This window comes from Somniosus microcephalus, chromosome 16, assembly GCF_052327205.1.
Source record: "Somniosus microcephalus isolate GS21.2 chromosome 16, FLI_Smic_1.0, whole genome shotgun sequence".
NCBI lineage: Eukaryota > Metazoa > Chordata > Chondrichthyes > Squaliformes > Somniosidae > Somniosus > Somniosus microcephalus.
The window spans coordinates 98982085-99000302 of NC_141002.1; the positions used below are offsets into that span (position 1 = coordinate 98982085).

At 47.4% G+C, this 18218-nt stretch overlaps 1 protein-coding gene across 1 annotated transcript in view; it reads left to right on the plus strand.

The window, feature by feature from the left end:
* The window catches only part of zdhhc17 (zDHHC palmitoyltransferase 17), a 98940-nt gene that overhangs the window by 65886 nt on the left and 14836 nt on the right, over positions 1-18218 (plus strand). The window contains exons 6-11 of the mRNA XM_086009732.1: positions 4730-4794; positions 7387-7549; positions 9627-9752; positions 11684-11826; positions 13637-13737; positions 14197-14321. Of these exons, the coding sequence (XP_085865858.1) occupies positions 4730-4794; positions 7387-7549; positions 9627-9752; positions 11684-11826; positions 13637-13737; positions 14197-14321 (723 nt within the window). The remainder of the gene's footprint in view (positions 1-4729; positions 4795-7386; positions 7550-9626; positions 9753-11683; positions 11827-13636; positions 13738-14196; positions 14322-18218) is intronic.

Here is an 18218-nt window from a genome sequence, read left to right on the forward strand (position 1 = left end):
CCTCGCCCCCCTCTCTCCCTCGCCCCCCTCTCTCCCTCGCCCCCCTCTCTCCCTCGCCCCCCCTCTCTCCCTCGCCCCCCTCTCTCTCCCTCGCCCCCCTCTCTCTCCCTCGCCCCCTCTCTCTCCCTCGCCCCCTCTCTCTCCCTCGCCCCCCTCTCTCCCTCGCCCCCCTCTCTCCCTCGCCCCCCTCTCTCCCTCGCCCCCCTCTCTCCCTCGCCCCCCTCTCTCCCTCGCCCCCCTCTCTCCCTCGCCCCCTCTCTCCCTCGCCCCCCTCTCTCCCTCGCCCCCCTCTCTCCCTCGCCCCCCTCTCTCCCTCGCCCCCCTCTCTCCCTCGCCCCCCTCTCTCCCTCGCCCCCCTCTCTCCCTCGCCCCCCTCTCTCCCTCGCCCCCCTCTCTCCCTCGCCCCCCTCTCTCCCTCGCCCCCCTCTCTCCCTCGCCCCCCTCTCTCCCTCGCCCCCCTCTCTCTCCCTCGCCCCCCTCTCTCCCTCGCCCCCTCTCTCCCTCGCCCCCCCTCTCCCTCGCCCCCCTCTCTCCCTCGCCCCCCTCTCTCCCTCGCCCCCTCTCTCCCTCGCCCCCCTCTCTCCCTCGCCCCCCTCTCTCCCTCCCTCGCCCCCCTCTCTCCCTCGCCCCCCTCTCTCCCTCGCCCCCCTCTCTCCCTCGCCCCCCTCTCTCCCTCGCCCCCTCTCTCCCTCGCCCCCCTCTCTCTCCCTCGCCCCCCTCTCTCTCCCTCGCTCCCTCGCCCCCCTCTCTCTCCCTCGCCCCCCTCTCTCTCCCTCGCCCCCTCTCTCCCTCGCCCCCCTCTCTCCCTCGCCCCCCTCTCTCCCTCGCCCCCCTCTCTCCCTCGCCCCCCTCTCTCCCTCGCCCCCTCTCTCCCTCGCCCCCCTCTCTCCCTCGCCCGCCTCTCTCCCTCGCCCCCCTCTCTCCCTCGCCCCCCTCTCTCCCTCGCCCCCCTCTCTCCCTCGCCCGCCTCTCTCCCTCGCCCGCCTCTCTCCCTCGCCTCCTCTCTCCCTCGCCCCCCCTCTCCCTCGCCCCCCTCTCTCCCTCGCCCCCCTCTCTCCCTCGCCCCCCTCTCTCCCTCGCCCCCCTCTCTCCCTCGCCCCCCTCTCTCCCTCGCCCCCCTCTCTCCCTCGCCCCCTCTCTCCCTCGCCCCCTCTCTCCCTCGCCCCCCTCTCTCCCTCGCCCCCTCTCTCCCTCGCCCCCTCTCTCCCTCGCCCCCCTCTCTCCCTCGCCCCCTCTCTCCCTCGCCCCCCCCTCTCCCTCGCCCCCCCCCTCGCTCTCCCTCGCCCCCCCTCTCCCTCGCCCCTTCCTCTCCCTCGCCCCCCCTCTCCCTCGCCCCCCTCTCTCGCCCTCCCCCCCTCTCTCGCCCTCCCCCCCTCTCGCCCTCCCCCTCCCTCTCGCCCCTCCCTCACCCTCCCTCTCGCCCCTCCCTCACCCTCCCTCTCCCCCTCTCTCTCTCCCTCTCTCTCTATCTGCCGCTCCCCTCTCTGTGTGTGTGTGTCTCTCTTGCATGCTTTGAAATTTAAACACATGATTGATTTTTTCTCGTATTTTTGTAATCTGTAGACAATTAGCCAACGTTTGCATAGCCGCCTGGATCAGTTTAGAGTCGGTGACCCAACTATTTCTGTTCACGGCAAAATGCTGACTGAACAAAGATGTGCACAAATGACTTTTTGTTGGAGAATGCGTGAGAGAAGACAACTGAGTCAAAATATCCTTGTGTTTTTTCCCCTTCCTATTTTCTCCCGTCCTTAGCACAGTCGAGTCTGGTCCTTTTCTCGCCTACACACCACGCATGCACTTTTCCAGCAAGGGTCACTGTATAGCGATTAGAAGTGGATTTGTTTTTAAAACTCTCCATCCCCCAGCTCAGGGGCACGGGTTTCAGTGTGGTGCTTCAACTGTTGTTGAGGCTTCTGTCAGCTAACTCGGTGTAGGCTGGTAATGATTTAGAGTTTCATTGGGCTGTACCTATTGGGAGAGCTTGTATTACATATTACATAGAATGTACAGCACAGAAACTGGACATTCGACCCAACTGGTCTATGCCGGTGTTTATGCTCCACATGAGCCTCAGCATAACCCTCTGTTCCTTTCTCCCTCATGTGCTTATCCAGCTCCCCCCTGAATGCATCTATACTATTCGCCTCAACCACTCCCTGTGGTAGCGAGTTCCACATTCTAACCACTCTCTGGGTAAAGAAGTTTCTCCTGAATTCCCTATTGGATTTATTAGTGACTATCTTATATTTATGAACCCTAGTTCTGGTCTCCCCCACAAGTGGAAACATCTTCTCTGTGTCTACCCTATCGAACCCCTTCATAATTTTAAAGACCTCTATCAGGTCACCCCTCAATAAATATATTTTGCAGTTAACAGGTCAGCACTTTAGTTTTTCCCCTCTTCCTCCCGTTCCTTCCACTGTTCAAGTTAAACCTTTTTTAGGGTTTTTCTCTGGCAATTAACTCCTTTTACCCCTGTTCTGCTAAGTCGGAATTATCGATTAAGTAAGGGATCTTGAAACGCAAACTGAGATTTTTGTTATGCAAGGGTATGAAGGGTTTCAGAACCAAGGCAGTTAGATAGAGTTGAGATACAGATCAGCCATGATCTAACTGAATGGTGGAACAGGCGCGAGGGGCTGAATGGCCTCCTCCTGTTCCTATGTTCCTAAATGCATTTATGGACAGATCACAGCAATCTTGGTGCAGAAACATTCATTTCCCTCAGCCTTGATAAGTTGACAGTTCGGATTCTACAACTACGTTTTAATAGTTACACTTTAAGTAGCTTGTTGTGCAACTTCAGAAAATAGCTTTGTTAAGTTTGAGAAGGTCTTTCTGACATAAGAAAACTACTAGGCACTTGGTCTGAGTATTAAACAAAGCTTTAATCAACTGTTTTTCAACAGGGAGATCTAGTTGTGTCCTTCACTAGTTCCTGTTAATGAATGTCCTGAGCAAGCTGGGCCCGTGCCCGAGTATTTATACTCTCCCTGGACAGCGCCACCAGCAGGCCACCCAGTATTATTACATAAGTCATTTCCCATGAATGACAAGATTCATGTCACTTTCAGCTCGTGCTTTGTGGGCCAATTACTTCGAGTCTCTTGGTACCATCTGCCAAACACTTACATGATCTCGCAAAATGACCACCTTGATCTCCCGGGTGATGCTGACCAGCACTGCTATGCCCTAATTCATAAAGTTCCATCTGTTTTCTGTACAATGACATGACGTTGGAAAAAGAGATCAAAAAAGATGATGACATTTAAGATGGAATGGGGAGAAGATCATTTATAAACTAAACAAACTTAGAGAGGATAAAACCCCTGGTCCAGATGGATTACATCAGCGTATATTAAAAGAAGTTCGGGAAGAGATAGTAGAGGCACTATTACATATGCATAAAAATTCATTTGAAAAGGGAACACTGCCAGAGGACTGGCAGACAGCTAATGGGATCTCTGTATTTAAAAAGCGAGAGAGAACAAGTCCAAGGGACTATAGACCAGTTAGCTTAATATCGGTGGTAGGAAAAATAATGGAATCTTCACTGAAAGATGCAATAGAAAAACATCTAGAAACCAAAAATATAATAGAGCAGTCAGCATGGATTTCAAAAGGGAAGATTATGATTGACCATCCTTATTGAATTCTTTGAAGAAGCAACAGAAAGCGTAGATAAGGGTAATGTAGTAGTTGTATTATACATGGATTTTCAAAAGGCTTTTGATAAGGTACCGCAGAGTAGACTCACGACTCAGGCCAGAGTATGTGGAGTCAGGGAACAAGCTGGCTACAGAACAGGAAATCGAGAGTAGGGGTTAAAGGTAGTTACTCAGACTGGTGGGATGTGATGTTAACCATTTACATAAATGATTTGGACTCTGGAATCGGAAGTACAACTTCAAAATATGCAGATGACACCAAATTGTGGGGTGTAGTTAATACAGAGGAGGACTGCGACAAAATACAGGAAGACATTAATAAACTTGCAGATTGCGTGTGTAATTGACATTAATTTCAAGATAGATAAATATACGGTGTTACATTTTGGTAGCAAGAATAAGGTGGCCACATATTCCTTTGGGAAATAAGAGTCTAAATGGAGTAGAGGAGCCACGGGATCTAGGGGTACAGATACAAAAATCACAAAGTAGCGATGCAGATTAGTAAGGCCATGATAAAAACAAATAAAGCACTGGGGTTCATTTCTAGAGGGAGAGAATTGAAAAGCAGAGAAATTAAGTTAAACTTGTATCGAACCTTGGTTAGACCACACTCTGAGAAACTCCTGCCTGTTTCTACAGGTGCTGCCAATTTTGCTGTTTGGTCAACCCAGAATTCATGCTTGAAACGGCTTGAAGGGAAACCAAATTACTCGTGAGGACCTATGTTCCCTCTAAATTTTTTTTTGGTGCGCGGTCCCTTTAAATTTGCTGTGCGGCCGCACATGCGTGCTGTCTTTACCAGCGGCAACAGCTGGAGAACGACCTGCACGAGACCTCCGGATCGGTGCGCATCCGTGCACCTTAGAGGGAACATTAGTGAGGACTAGCCCGAACCGAAAAACCCTTCCCACTACTTTGGGGGAAGTCTTATTTTGAGTGAGTTCAAGGGCAATTGTCGCTGCTGAAGTGAGTGAGCAATTAGCAGCAACAAAAAACCTTAATAAATGTGCTTCGATTTATCCTTTTCAAATATTTCTTTTGACCATTTGTTTCAGGACGTAGATATGATGGACCAGAATGGAATGACACCCTTGATGTGGGCTGCTTATAGAACACACAGGTTAGAGCGGTTTCAACACTTGAATGACCTGCCATTTGCTGACTAAATGGCTACTCTTATGTTCCACGAAGTGTTAGGATGATCTGGAACGCGCTGCCTGAAAGGGCGCTGGAAGCAGATTCAGTCGTAACTTTCAAAAGGGATTTGGATAAATACTTGAAAAGGAAAAATTTGCAGGGCTATGGGGAGAGAGCAGAGTGGGACTAATCGGAGAGCTCTTTCACAGAGCCGGCACAGGAGCGATGGGCTGAATGGCCTCCTGCTGTGCTGTACGATTCTATGAAGTCTAACTTTGAAGTGGAAAATGTTCTCTTTCATCTACCAATGTTCTGCCCAGCTGCTGCATCTTCGAAGGGCATTGGATCCCTACTAGGGTGTCTGGCACTGGGCAGGTGCCCTCTGGTACTCCGCCCAAGTGGCTATTCTTCATCTGTCAGCCGAGAAGGCCAGTGCTGGCATGCTATTCAGCCGTGACGGGTGAAACCGAGCCCGATCTTGCCGTCACCCAATGTCTATTCTTGCATGTTTCCAGCGGGGATCACCGCGTAAGAATCGGGAGCGGTAACTCTGCCCCATTTCCCCCCCTCTCTGGTGTCAGTTGTAGCTCCTCGACTGACCACTATGGCTGAGGTCAGCTATCTCAGCTCAGCCTGGAGGTCAAACCTCGTCCTGGTCTGTTCAGGTATTCACTGCTTTAACCGTCAGAGCCATCGTTCAATTTCATTTTAACCGTTCTCCTGTTTTTGTCTCTCTTCTCACATGTGATATGCAATTCTCTTTTCTCTACACTTCCCTTCCATCCCGCCCAAGCAAAGCAAAAAAAAGGTAATATTACATCGAATTTACGTTGTTTCAAAAATCTGTGCTATTTCTTTACTTAAGAACTAGGAGCAGGAGTTGGCCACACGGCCCCTCGAGCCCGCTCCGCCATACGGCCCCTCGAGCCTGCTCCGCCATTCAATAAGATCATGGCTGATCATCTGTCTCAACTTCACTTTGCCGCCTGATTCCCTTAAAGTCAGAAAGTCTACCCATCTCAGCCTTGAATATACTCAACAACTGAGCACCTGGGATAGTGAATTTGCAAACTGGATCTTAATGTTTTATTGTTGCGATAACACTGAAACCTTCTAACTATACGGCAGAGCTGCTGCATACATTGCTGTACTGAACACTTCTGTGTAACCACATCCTCGAAAATGCTTCAAATTAGCACCTCAGTTAGTGTGCTGTATTGGTTCCACTTAATGTTATGCAACTTGCATAGAATTTACAGCACAGAAACAGGCCATTCGGTCCAACTGATCAGTGTCGGTATTTATGCTCCACACGACCCTCCTCCCACCTTACTTCATCTCGCCCTATCAGCATATCCTTCTATTCCTTTCTCCCTCATGTACTTATCTAGCTTCCCCTCGTCTCCTCTTTGGCGGAACAGGCTCGAGGGGCTGAATGGCCTTCTCTTGTTCCTATGCCACCTTGGAGCGAGCTGGGAGATGCAGTTTTTCTAGGCTCTGTCCTTTGCTGGTTTCAACGTATCCCTCAGAGAGGGACAAAGGCCATGTCAACACCAGTGCCTTGCAAGAGCAGGACAGAGGCTGGGTACATTGCGACGAGGTCTCACCTCCTGGCCTCTCTGTGCCTCTCCTCCATCTCAAGGCTCAAGTCGGGAGTGTGATAGGATACTCACCTCACCTGGATGGGTGCAGGCGCAATAACACTGAAGAAGCTCAGCACTGTCCAGGACAGAGCAGTTCACTTGATCATTGCCCATGCCACTAGACTTACTACCCACCCCTTCACAACTGGCGCACTGTGCATGATCTACAAGATGCACCTCCCAGCCCCTCAACCTTTATCCTTGAGAAATACCAGCACGGATGTCATTGGGACGCCCTCGCCTCCGAGATCTCCACCACCCTGACTTGGATTTATAACGCCCTTCCTTCCTTCATCGATGTTGGAGCAATATCCCGGAATTTTCTACTCCTCACCATCGTGGGAACACCATCGCCACACGGACTGCAGCGGTTCCAGGAGAAGCTCCGTCGCCACCTACCCGGGGAAAGTAGGGATGGGCAATAAATGCCAGCCTAGCCAGCGAACACCCACCTACTGAGAATTCCTTTTTGTTGTAAATCTGTCCTTCCCCACCCCTTCCCAAATTACTGGGGAGGAAAAAACCCACCTTTTAGTCTTTCTGTTTCTTGCATGTAGCTGAATATTGTAAAGTAATGACTTGTACTTACAATATCTATAATTTCTCCTTAAAATATCTATAATTTCAAAAGTTATTCACCATTCCTTGAAATGGAGAATATTGTGTAATCACCAGCACGACAACAAATATCGAATGTTCCTTGTGTGAAGTTACGTCCGGCTTTCTTTTATTTTGAGATGTTTTTGCACCATCAATAAGTTTATACGGCTTTTTGTAATTGGTGAAGGGAAGATTAGAACTGTCTTCAAAACCTTACTTGAAAAATCATGGATCTGTACTTTTTAGAGACTGATTTGGCCTCGTTTCGTTTGGCTGGAACTGACAGCCGGCCTGTTTGAACCAGCAATGTTATCGTTGTTTCTGCGTTTCAGTGTGGATCCCACAAGACTGCTGCTCACGTTTAATGTGTCGGTGAATCTTGGGGACAAATACCACAAGAACACAGCATTACACTGGGCAGTACTGGCAGGAAACACCACTGTGATCAGTTTGCTCCTCGAGGCTGGCGCTAACGTAGATGCTCAAAATATCAAGGTATCAATTTCTATTTTTTTTTTTTATTAATATAAAGAATCAGAACAGTTCGTAATCGAATTTAGGTAGCAGGTATTTCTCCAGCAAAATCCACATGGAAATTGACTTATTTCACATTAAATGATATTACCCAACAAAGCTTTATGATGCACTAGTTTTCTCGTACAATGGAGCATGCTTTTTAAATATCTGCAGCAGCCAGCAAGAGAGTTTTATATTTAAATATTGCCTTTCACGACCTCAGGACGTCCCAAAACGCTTTACAGCCAATTAAGTACTTTTGAAGTGTAGTCACTGTTGTAATGTTGGAAAAGGGGCAGCAAATTTGCACACAGCAAACTCCCACAAACAGCAACATGAAAATGACCAGATGATCTGTTTTGGTGATGTTAGTTGAAGGATAAATATTGGCCAATGGGGAGAATTCTCCTGCACTTCTTCAAAATGGAGCCATAGGAGTCTTTTACGCCCACCTGAGAGGGCAGATGAGGCCTCGGTTTAACATCTCATCCGATGGACCGCATCTCCGACAGTAGGGTTGTATTCCCTAGAATTCAGAAGGTTAAGGGGTGAACTATTCGAAGTTTTCAAGATATTAAAGGGGGTAGATAGAGAGAAACTATTTCCGCTGGTTGGGGAGTCTAAGACTGGGGGGCATAGTCTAAAAATTAGAGCCAGACCTTTCAGGAGTGAAACTAGGAAACACTTCTACACACAAAGGGTGGTAGAAGTTTGGAACTCTCTTCCTCAAACGGCAAATGATGCTAGATCAATTGTTCATTTTAAATCTGAGCTTTTTGTTGACCAAAGGTATTAAGGGATATGGGCCAAAGGCGGGTATATGGAATTAGGTCGCAGATCAGTCATGATTTCATTGAATCAGGCTCAAGAGGCTGAATGGCCTCCTCCTGTTCCTATGTGCAGTGCTCCCTCAATACTGCGCTGGAGCACCAGCCTAGATTTTGTGCTCAAGTCTCTGGAGTGAGACTTGAACCCACAACTTTCTGACTCAGAGCCACAGCTAACTTCTACCAGTAACAATGCTAGTTGGGTCTAGCAAAATAGGTAGTGAAAGAGAAGTCTTGTTAGGGGCTCATGGTCTGCCTGCTGCTTCCTGCTCTTGGGTGCCTTTTGGCGAGTGACTTGCTCCCTCCCACTCTCTGGGTTGGTTACCCAGCAGTCTGCTTTCCCTCTTCTCCTTCTTGCAGTCTCTCCACGTAGCAGTGTAAGCATTACAGGAGACACACAGGAGGAAGAAGGGGAGATTCAGAAACGGAAGGGAAGGAGAAATTGGAAAGAGGGAAGTGACAGAAAAGTAGGATAGGGAAGATAGACAAGTAAAGAAAGAGCGAGAAACAGAAAGAACTTACATTTCTGCAGTGCCTATCACAGCCTCGAAGCACTTTACAGCCAATGAACTACTTTTTTGGAGTGTAGTCACTGTGTTGTAATGTAGGAAACGTGGCAGCCAATTTGCGCAAAGCAAGATCCCACATACAGCAATGTGGTAATGTCCAGATAATCTGTTTTTTAGTGATGTTGGTTGAGGGATAAATATTACCAGGACACCGGGGAGAAGGCAGTTGAGGCCAATTCATTAAATATATTCAAGAAGGAGTTAGATATATTTCTTAAGGCTAAAGGGATATGGGGAGAAAGCAGGGACAGGGTACTGAATTTGGATGATCAGCCATGATCTCATTAAATGGAGGAACAGGCTCGAGGGGCCGAATGGCCTACTCCTGCTCCTAGCTTCTATGTTTCTGTGAGAACTCCCCTGCTCTTCCAGTAGTGGCCGTGCGATCTTTTACATCCACCTGAGAGCTGAAGAGATCTTGGTTTAACGTCTCATCTGAGGCGGTTAAGGAGACGGTGAGGAATTTTGCTTTTTGCAGACTTACTAGTACCAGTAGCCTGTGCTGGAGTGCTACTGGTGACTGAATTTATTTGGGGTTAAAAAGTTAGCAATCCACTATTTAAAGAGGACTGTACATCCTTATATAAAAGGAATCTATTTTAAAAGTATGTGATGGAAAACTCCAATATTTGCCACTGCATACATTTTCTGTTTTCACAGGGTGAAACACCGTTAGATCTTGCTAAACAGAGGAAAAATGTTTGGATGATTAACCATTTACAAGAAGCAAGGCAAGCAAAGGGCTTCGACAGTCCTTCCTTCCTAAAGAGGCTGAAGGCAGACAAGGTGAGCAGGAAGAAAGAATTTGCAATAATAAAGCATCCTTTTCACAACCTCAGGGCGTCCCAAAGTGCTTTACAGCCAACCAAGTACTTTTTGAAGTGTAGTCACTGTTGTGATATAGGAAATGTGCACACAGCAGGGTCACACAAACAGCAATGTGATAATGACTGGATAATATGTTTTTTAGTGATGTTGGTTGAGGGATAAATATTACCAGGACATCAGAAGAATTTCCCATCTCCTCTTTGAAATAGTGCCATGCGATTTTTTTACTTCCGCCCGAGAGGGCAGACGTGGTCTCGGTTTAACGTCTCATCCGAAAGATCGCACCTCCGACAGTGCAGCACTCCTTCAGTACTGCACTGGAGTGTCAGCCTAGATTTCTGAGCTCAAGTCTCTGGAGGGGACTGGAACCCACAACCTTCTGGCTCCATGGCGAGAGTGCTGCCCACTGAGCCGCGGCTGACACAGGTGTCAAATACAGATACAGACTGACCTGTGTATCTCCACTCGGATGAAACGTCTGAGAGAAACAGCAAATGTGGGGGTTTGAGTCTTGTGCCCACATATTATTAGGTTGAACGCCTATTGTGCAGTTTAGCTTAAGATCTTCTTGAACGAGCAGTTAAAGATGGCAATACAGCTCAGTGGATGCGAGTCCAATTCCCCAGCTGATGAGTTCCTGATGTTAGCCGTAACTGGGTGGCGTGGTGCTGAGCAGCCAGCGTTCCTACATTAGAACTGAATCAGAGCATTGCCCCAGCTCCTGGTGTGACATGATTCAAGGCTGTTAATAAAGGACTCTGATTTGGTCACCTTTCCACCCTGACTGCTGCTGAGATATGGTTCCACAGCCACCGGTTGCCCCCAGAATCTCTCCGAGCAGGCATTATTCGTACATGAGTCTCGACAGTGTGCAGCTGAGGGCTATTTGACTGCAAGAGGGCATCACAGCCAGGTCTGATCCTGCCCTCGCCTGGAGTCACATTTTCAGTTGGATTCATTGGATCATGATGGATGGTCGGTACACTAGGTGGGTATTTTTCCTCTCCCTTCTAACCTTCCCTAACCCAGGCTCTGCTGAAAACCATTGTTGGGGCCAAAGTTTGCTTTGAGCTGTGTGGCCGCGCGACCTGGCAACGATCTGCATGTTCCGCGCAGCTGGTTCAACGGCATTCTAATGGCAAAAACCACACAAGTGGTCATTTGAATGGGCTGCGCAGCCCCTTAAAGGGGCCACGCACCCAAAACCAATTTGGTTGAACACTGGTTGGGGCTCTGCTGGTGTTGAGGGTGAAGTCTGCTAACTCTTCCTAGCTTGGAGGTCGACTCTGGCACCTTTCTGATCTGGGAACTTTAAAAATAAAAATATTTTTAAGACAATTGTGAAATGAGTAGCACAAAGTATAATCCTTAAAAGGGACCCTTATATCAAACTTGGATCATTGTTCTTGCTTTGTCGCTGGCGTTTACACATTCCAGGAATTATATTTTTGGGGCATCTTGGCACCAATTTGGGTGAGCTTTGAGTTTAAAAAAAAATCTTGGTGTGATCAAGAAATATACTAAAGTTTTATTTATACCATGCAATGGCACAATTAGCCTTCAGGTTAGTTAATATCCTTCACAAGGAAAACTGCAAAAAGGTCAGATTGTAATATTTTCATTGGCGCATACTGGAGTAGGAAGAACGATGCAATTCTTTCGATTAAATTGCACATTCTTGAGATGTAGTGCGTACTTGCCAATGTGAACACTTTTAGCAGGAGACTTGTTGGATGCATTCACCTGTTCCTTCATTCCCGCATTCACTACTGTACCAAAAATAAATAACTGTCTTTGGCTTGACTGAGTTTGCAATTTGTCTTTGAAATTTTTTACATGTTTGGAGTGTCGTATAATTAGGTTTTGCTGCAATTTTATTTTAAAAACAGGAATTTCGTCAGAAGGTGATGCTGGGAACTCCATTCTTGGTGATCTGGTTGATGGGATTCATAGCCGACCTTGACATTGACTCTTGGCTAATAAAGGGACTAATGTACTGTGGAGTCTGGGCACTGGTGCAATTCCTTTCCAAGTAAGTGATTTAAGTGAAACTTGGCAACTGTTGGCGTATTATTTTTTCTGTCCACCCCCAATCCCTCTGCGTTTCTCAGCATCCATATTGCTGTTCTTGAGCTCCTATGATGTCATTTATACTCCTTGATTTGATTGTAATCCTGGCCAAGAATCAGTTGTAGTGTCTACAATATATAATTTAAAATTCTCACCCTTGTTTTCAAATCTCTCCGTGACTTTGCCCCTCCCTATCTCTGTAATCTCCTCCAGCTCCACAACCCTCCCGAGATCTCTGTGCTCCTCCAATTCTGGCCTCGGGCACATCCCCGATTTTAATCATGCCACCATCGGCGGTCGTACCTTCAGCTGCCTTGGCCCTATGCTCTGGAATTCCCTCCCTAAACTTTTCGCCTCTCTACCTCTTTCTCCCTTCAAGACACTCCTTAAAACCTACCTCTTTTACCAAGCTGTTGGTCATCTGCCCTAATAAAGTAAGAAAGACTTGCGTTTATATCGCGCCTTTCATGACCACCAGACTTCCCAAAGCGCCCTACAGCCAATGAAGTACTTTTGAAGTGTGGTTACTGTTGTAATGTAGGAAACGCGGCAGCCAATTTGCGCACAGCAAGCTCCCACAAACAGCAATGTGATAATGACCAGATAATCTATTTTAGTGGTGTTGATTGAGGGGTAAATATTGGGCTAGGACACCGGGGAAAACTCCCCCTGCTCTTCTTCCAAATAGTGCCATGGGATCTTTCATGTCCACCTGGGAGAGCAGACGGGGCCTCGGTTTAATGTCTCATCAGAAAGACAGCACCTCCGACAGTGCAGCACTCCCTCAGCACTGCACTGGGAGCGTCGGCCTAGATTTTTGTGCTCAAGTCTCTGGAGTGGGACTTGAACCCACAGCCTTCTGACTTGGAGGCGAGGGTGCTGCCCACCGAGCCACAGCTGACACAGCTAATGTCTCTATGTGGTTCGGTGTCAAATTTTGTTTGATAACGCTCCTGCGAAGCACCTTGGGACGTTTTCGTTAAAGGTGCTGTATGAATACAAGTTGTGTGTAGAATTTCCCATGAAGAGGCGTTACGTTATATCTCAAGCACAGTACGTGCCACGTGATGTACTCCTCCACTGACCCATCGATTACGGCCCATATCCCAAGAATGAAAGGCACTGCTTAGGTACTCCTTTCAGACAGTGATGTAAACAGCGATAATCTGCTGTTAATTACGTAGCCAAAATAGAACGTGTCCGAGGAACTTGTGATCACACTGCGTCATCGGGATGCACCTTGAAAACTGTGCCCGGTTGTGGTCACTGAGACGGGAGGAGATATTTGCCTGCTGGAGGCAGTCCAGAGATGAGCCACAAGTCTGATCCCAGAGACAGGTCTGAGGGAACACTGGAGAAACTGGGGCTTTTCTAGCCTGCGATACGGTGTCTGACAGGTGATCTCACAGAGGTACCCAGGATAGTTAAGAATATTTGAAGTTAAATTGCGAGAGTAGGACAAGGGGTCACAGGTTAAAAAACAGTAAAGCATGTATTTATTATGCCATCGCCAATGTTCGCTGTGAGCTGCGCTTTGTTCTGCGAGGCCTGTTTTTTTTTAATGCGCGGTCCTTTGTAAATACCGCGCATGCGCAGAATTTTAAATGTAAAAGCCGGTGAGCGGCCTGCGCGGGACTTTTCAGATTACTGCACAGCCGCGCACACATAAACAGGCACATTGTCCTTTGTCATCATGTGTAAAGTTCTGGAGGTGATGATAATGGTAAAGGTAAGGGCATCACGGACTGTATTGACATTATTGTCTCTTGCAGATCGTTCTTCGATCACTCCATGCACAGTGCACTTCCTCTTGGAATCTACCTGGCCACCAAATTCTGGATGTATGCTACATGGTTCTTCTGGCTGTGGGCTGATATCCTTTCCAATATCTGTTTGATCATTCCTTTCCAGTGGATTTTTTACTTGATGAAACGCCTGTGGAGGGGGAAGGGAGGGAAGGTGAATGCTTAAGTGCCAATTTATCCAATTGTCTTGAGTACAGTTATCACTCACTTCCAACTGGTCCGCTGTCCTGACCAGTTGGAAGTGAGTGATAAAGATGTGATTTTTGCCCTGGCCCCACTCACCCCTCATTATCTGCTTCCACTTTCTGCACACACAACTTGGCAGAGAAGGGACTGGGGCTTCCCTTTTTTATGTCGATTTATATGCGGGATGCTGACATAAGTGGCTCGGACCGTATTGTACTCTAGGGAATCAAGAATTATGGAACTAGCTGTTGCAAAGCTTTACTGTGATGGAAAGTAAACAGGAATCTTAGAATTCCAGACACTGGCCTCTCGAGACTTTAATTCCTTAACACTGAAAAAACATCTTCCCGTTCTGTCAGTCCACCTCCCATTTCTGGTCAATAGTGTGGGACTCTTCTACAATTTTGGTAAGTCGTGGAAATCGGACCCAGGGGTAATCAAAGCCACAGAAGAGCAAAAGAAGAAGGTAAGAGGGAGACGGGGGTTTGCAGTGCCCAAACCTGTAAACCCTACTATTGGGATCCATGCTAGGGCCGTTGGTCAACACTGAGTTACAGCAAAGGTGCCCATACGTTCCTCGCCAGTCAGTCAAATAATGCGTGTGGTCAAAGAAAAGAAAGACTTGCATTTATATCGCGCCTTTCATGGCCACTGGACGTCCCAAAGCACTCTACAGCCAATGAAGTACTTTTTTTTTGAAGTGTAGTCACTGTTGCAATGTAGGAAACGTGGCAGCCAATCTGCACATAGCAAGCTCCCACAAACAGCAATGTGATAATGACCAGAGAATCTGTATTTTTTTTTTGTGATGTTGGTTGAGGAATAGATATTGGCCAGGACACTCGGGGAGAACTCCCCTGCTCCTCTTTGAAATAGTGCCGTGGGATCTTTTACATCCACCCGAGAGAGAGCGGCCGGGGCCTCGGTTTATCGTCTCATCCGAAAGACGGCACCTCCGACAGTGCAGTTAAGGCTGTGGAATGTCAGTTACCGTAATTCACATCCTGTTAGCAAGGGCATGAATTAACCTTGGCAAAGACACAAATTCCGCCTTATTCGCAAGCACATTCCAATTAAAAGAAACTTTATATTAAGTGTCGAGTTACAGTAGTATAAGTACTGCATCTGGCTCGGCCCCTCTGCGTTTGCAGGTAGTTATAAGTTAAGTCCCAAAAGTGAACAGATATCCTTTTTTGCTTCTGTTTCCATTATTATTTTTACAGATGTTTTAATTACTTAAAAGCTATCAATCTAACCTTAGAAATACTGCAAGTATTTAAGCGTACTTGCAACGTCTCACTGTTTCTGCAGTTAGATTATAATTTTTATTGACTGTGTAATTAGTCTAATTAAAGGGATGGTCCATGCAACTTCATCTCACTGGCTATCACCTTAACCGACCTCAAACCAGTCCTTGTATTAACACGCGGACATCCTGCTCTGTTATTCATTATATTTTGTTATCCATTGTTCAGACATGAGATGAGTGTGGCAACAATATCCTTGGCTGACTTGCGAAGCTGCTTAGTTTACATAAGGGGCTTAATCCATGAGGTGACAGGAAAGGGGGAAATGTAGCTGCCATCACTCCGACAACTCCTAGCTGGCAGAATTTTTAAAATAAAAACATTTTTGGGTACAGTGTATGAGTAATTTGAGACGTGACGTGTGGTGAGTGTAACGTGCTCAGGAGGAACGGGTGACTTTGGACCCCTGGTTCCCAAAGCTCCACCACTGGGGGTTTTCCTCGCCTCACGTCTGGGTCTGTTGTAGACTCATTGATTAGAGAGATTGATCGCTGTGATTGGTCAACAACTCAAGTGTCAGCCTAGAGTGGGTAGCACTCTCGCCTCTGAGTCAGAATGATTGTGGGTTCAAGTCCCACTGCAAAGACTTGAGCACATAATCTAGGCTGACACTGCAGCGTCGTGCTGAGGGAGCACTGCACTGTCTGAGGGTGCAGTCTTCCTGAAGAGATGTTAAACCGAGACCCCGTCTACTCTCTCAAGTGGATGTAAAAGATTCCAGTGCATTATTCAAAGAAGAGCCAGTGGAGTTCTCCCCTGTGTCCTGCCCAACATTTATCCCCCAACCAACATCAAAAACAGGTTATCTGGTCATTTATCACATTGTTGTTTGTGGGAGCTTGCTGTGTGCAAATTGGCTGCTGCGTTTCCCACATTACAACAGTGACTACACTTTAGAAAATACTTACGTGGCCTTAAAGCGCTTTGAGACATCCTGAGGTTGTGAAAGGATATATATATAGATGCAAGTTTTTTCTTTGATTCCATTATTGTTGTATCATGCACAGTAGAAGGTGAACTAGACGGACCTTGGATGTTTTCCGTCCAGCAATTTCTATGTCGGTTCAATGCTGTTCTGATCCAGGGGACAGGGGTGGAAGAAAGGACGACAGTGTGGGAGGCTAAACCAACACTGAGGGGTCAGGAGCAGTTATGGGGGCAGCATCCTTTTTTTAAAGACAAGGACTTGGATAATGGAACCTGTGCATCCTTGCCCTGTGTCAGCTGTGGCTCAGTGGGTGACGCACTCACCTCTGAGTCAGAAGGTTGTGGGTTCAAGTCCCACTCCAGACACTTGATCTCACAAAGCGAGGCTGACACTCCAGTGCAGTGTTGAGGGAGCGCTGCACTGTCGGAGGTGCTGTCTTTCGGATGAGACGTTAAACTGAGACCGTCTACTCTCTCAGGTGGACGTAAAAGATCCCGTGACACTATTTCGAAGAAGAGCAGGGGAGTTATCCCTGGTGTCCTGGTCCAATACTTCCCCTCAACCAACATAACAAAAACAGATTATCTGGTCATTATCACATTGCTGTTTGTGGGACCTTGCTGTGTGCAAGTTGGCTGCCGCGTTTCCCACATTAAAACAGTAACCACACTTCTAAAGTACTTAATTGGCTGTAAAGCGCTTTGAGATGTCCAGTGGTCGTGAAAGGCGCCATATAAATGCTAGTCTTTTAATTCGATCTGAACTGGGTCTGGGCCAAATAGTTTGAGAGTCCACAAAGGTTGGTTAACAAAGCACGAGTCAAATTCTTTTGAGTTTGCAGAATAATCAGCATACCTCCTGCAAACTAAACAGGGTAATGAAAAGACTCCAGAAACCACCCCCCACAAAACCTTCTAACTTGATCAGGAGGATATCCACAGCACTGGTTGTAAATACAGAGTGTGTTTTGTGAACTGCTCAATTAACCATTTGTTTCTGTCTGACGTGTTAATTTTGATATTGGAAAGACCGAAGCCATTGTTTTCGGTCCCGCCACAAACTCCGTTCCCTAGTCACTGACTCCATCCCTCTCCCTAACATCTGTCTGAGGTCGAACCACACTGTTCGCAACCTTGGTGTCATATTTGACCCGGAAATTAGCTTCCGACCACATATCTGCAGCATAACAAAGATTGCATACTTCCATCTCTGTAACATCGCTCGTCTCCGTCCTTGCCTCAGCTCATCTGCTGCTGAAACCCTCATCCATGCCTTTGTTACCTCTAGACTTGACTATTCCAACGCACTCCTGGTTGGCCTCCCACATTCCATCCTACGTAAACTTGAGGCCATCCAAAACCCGGCTGCCCGTGTCCTAACTCGCACCAAGTCCCGTTCGCCCATCACCCCCTGTGCTCGCTGACCTACATTACTCCCGGTTAAGCAGCGCCTCAATTTCAAAATTATCATCCTTGTTTTCAAATCCTTCCATGGCCTCGCCCCTCCCTATCTCTGTAATCTCCACAACCCTCCGAGATTTCTGCGCTCCTCTAATTCTGCCCTCTTGGCCATTGGCGGCCGTGCCTTCTGTTGCCTAGGCCCTAAGCTCTGGAATTCCCTCCCTAAACCTCTCCGCCTCACTACCCCTCTCTCCTCCTTTAAGACGCTCCTTAAGACCTACCTCTTTGACCAAGCTTTTGGTCACCTGCCCTAATTTATCCTTATGTGGATAGGTGTCAAATATTTTGTCTTTTAATACTCCTTTGCAGCGTCTTGGGACGTTTTACTACGTTAAAGGCGCTATATAAATACAAGTTGTTGTTGATAATGTTAAAATGTCACACAAGTTTAGTGTAACTTGTGAGAGATGGCGATTGTCTCTCAAATTGCGTATGTTTTTTTTTTTAAATCCCTTTAACCTTTCACAAGAGCGTTAGTGCTGGGAAATTCCTCCTCAACTCAGTCCTAAATGGCCGACCCCTTATCCTGAGACTATGCCCCCTAGTTCTAGACTCTCCAGCTAGGGGAAACAACCTCTCAGCATCTACCCTGTCAATGTACCTCATATTCTTGTATGTTTCAATGAGATCACCTCTCATTCTTCTAAACTCCAAATAGCCACATGGGA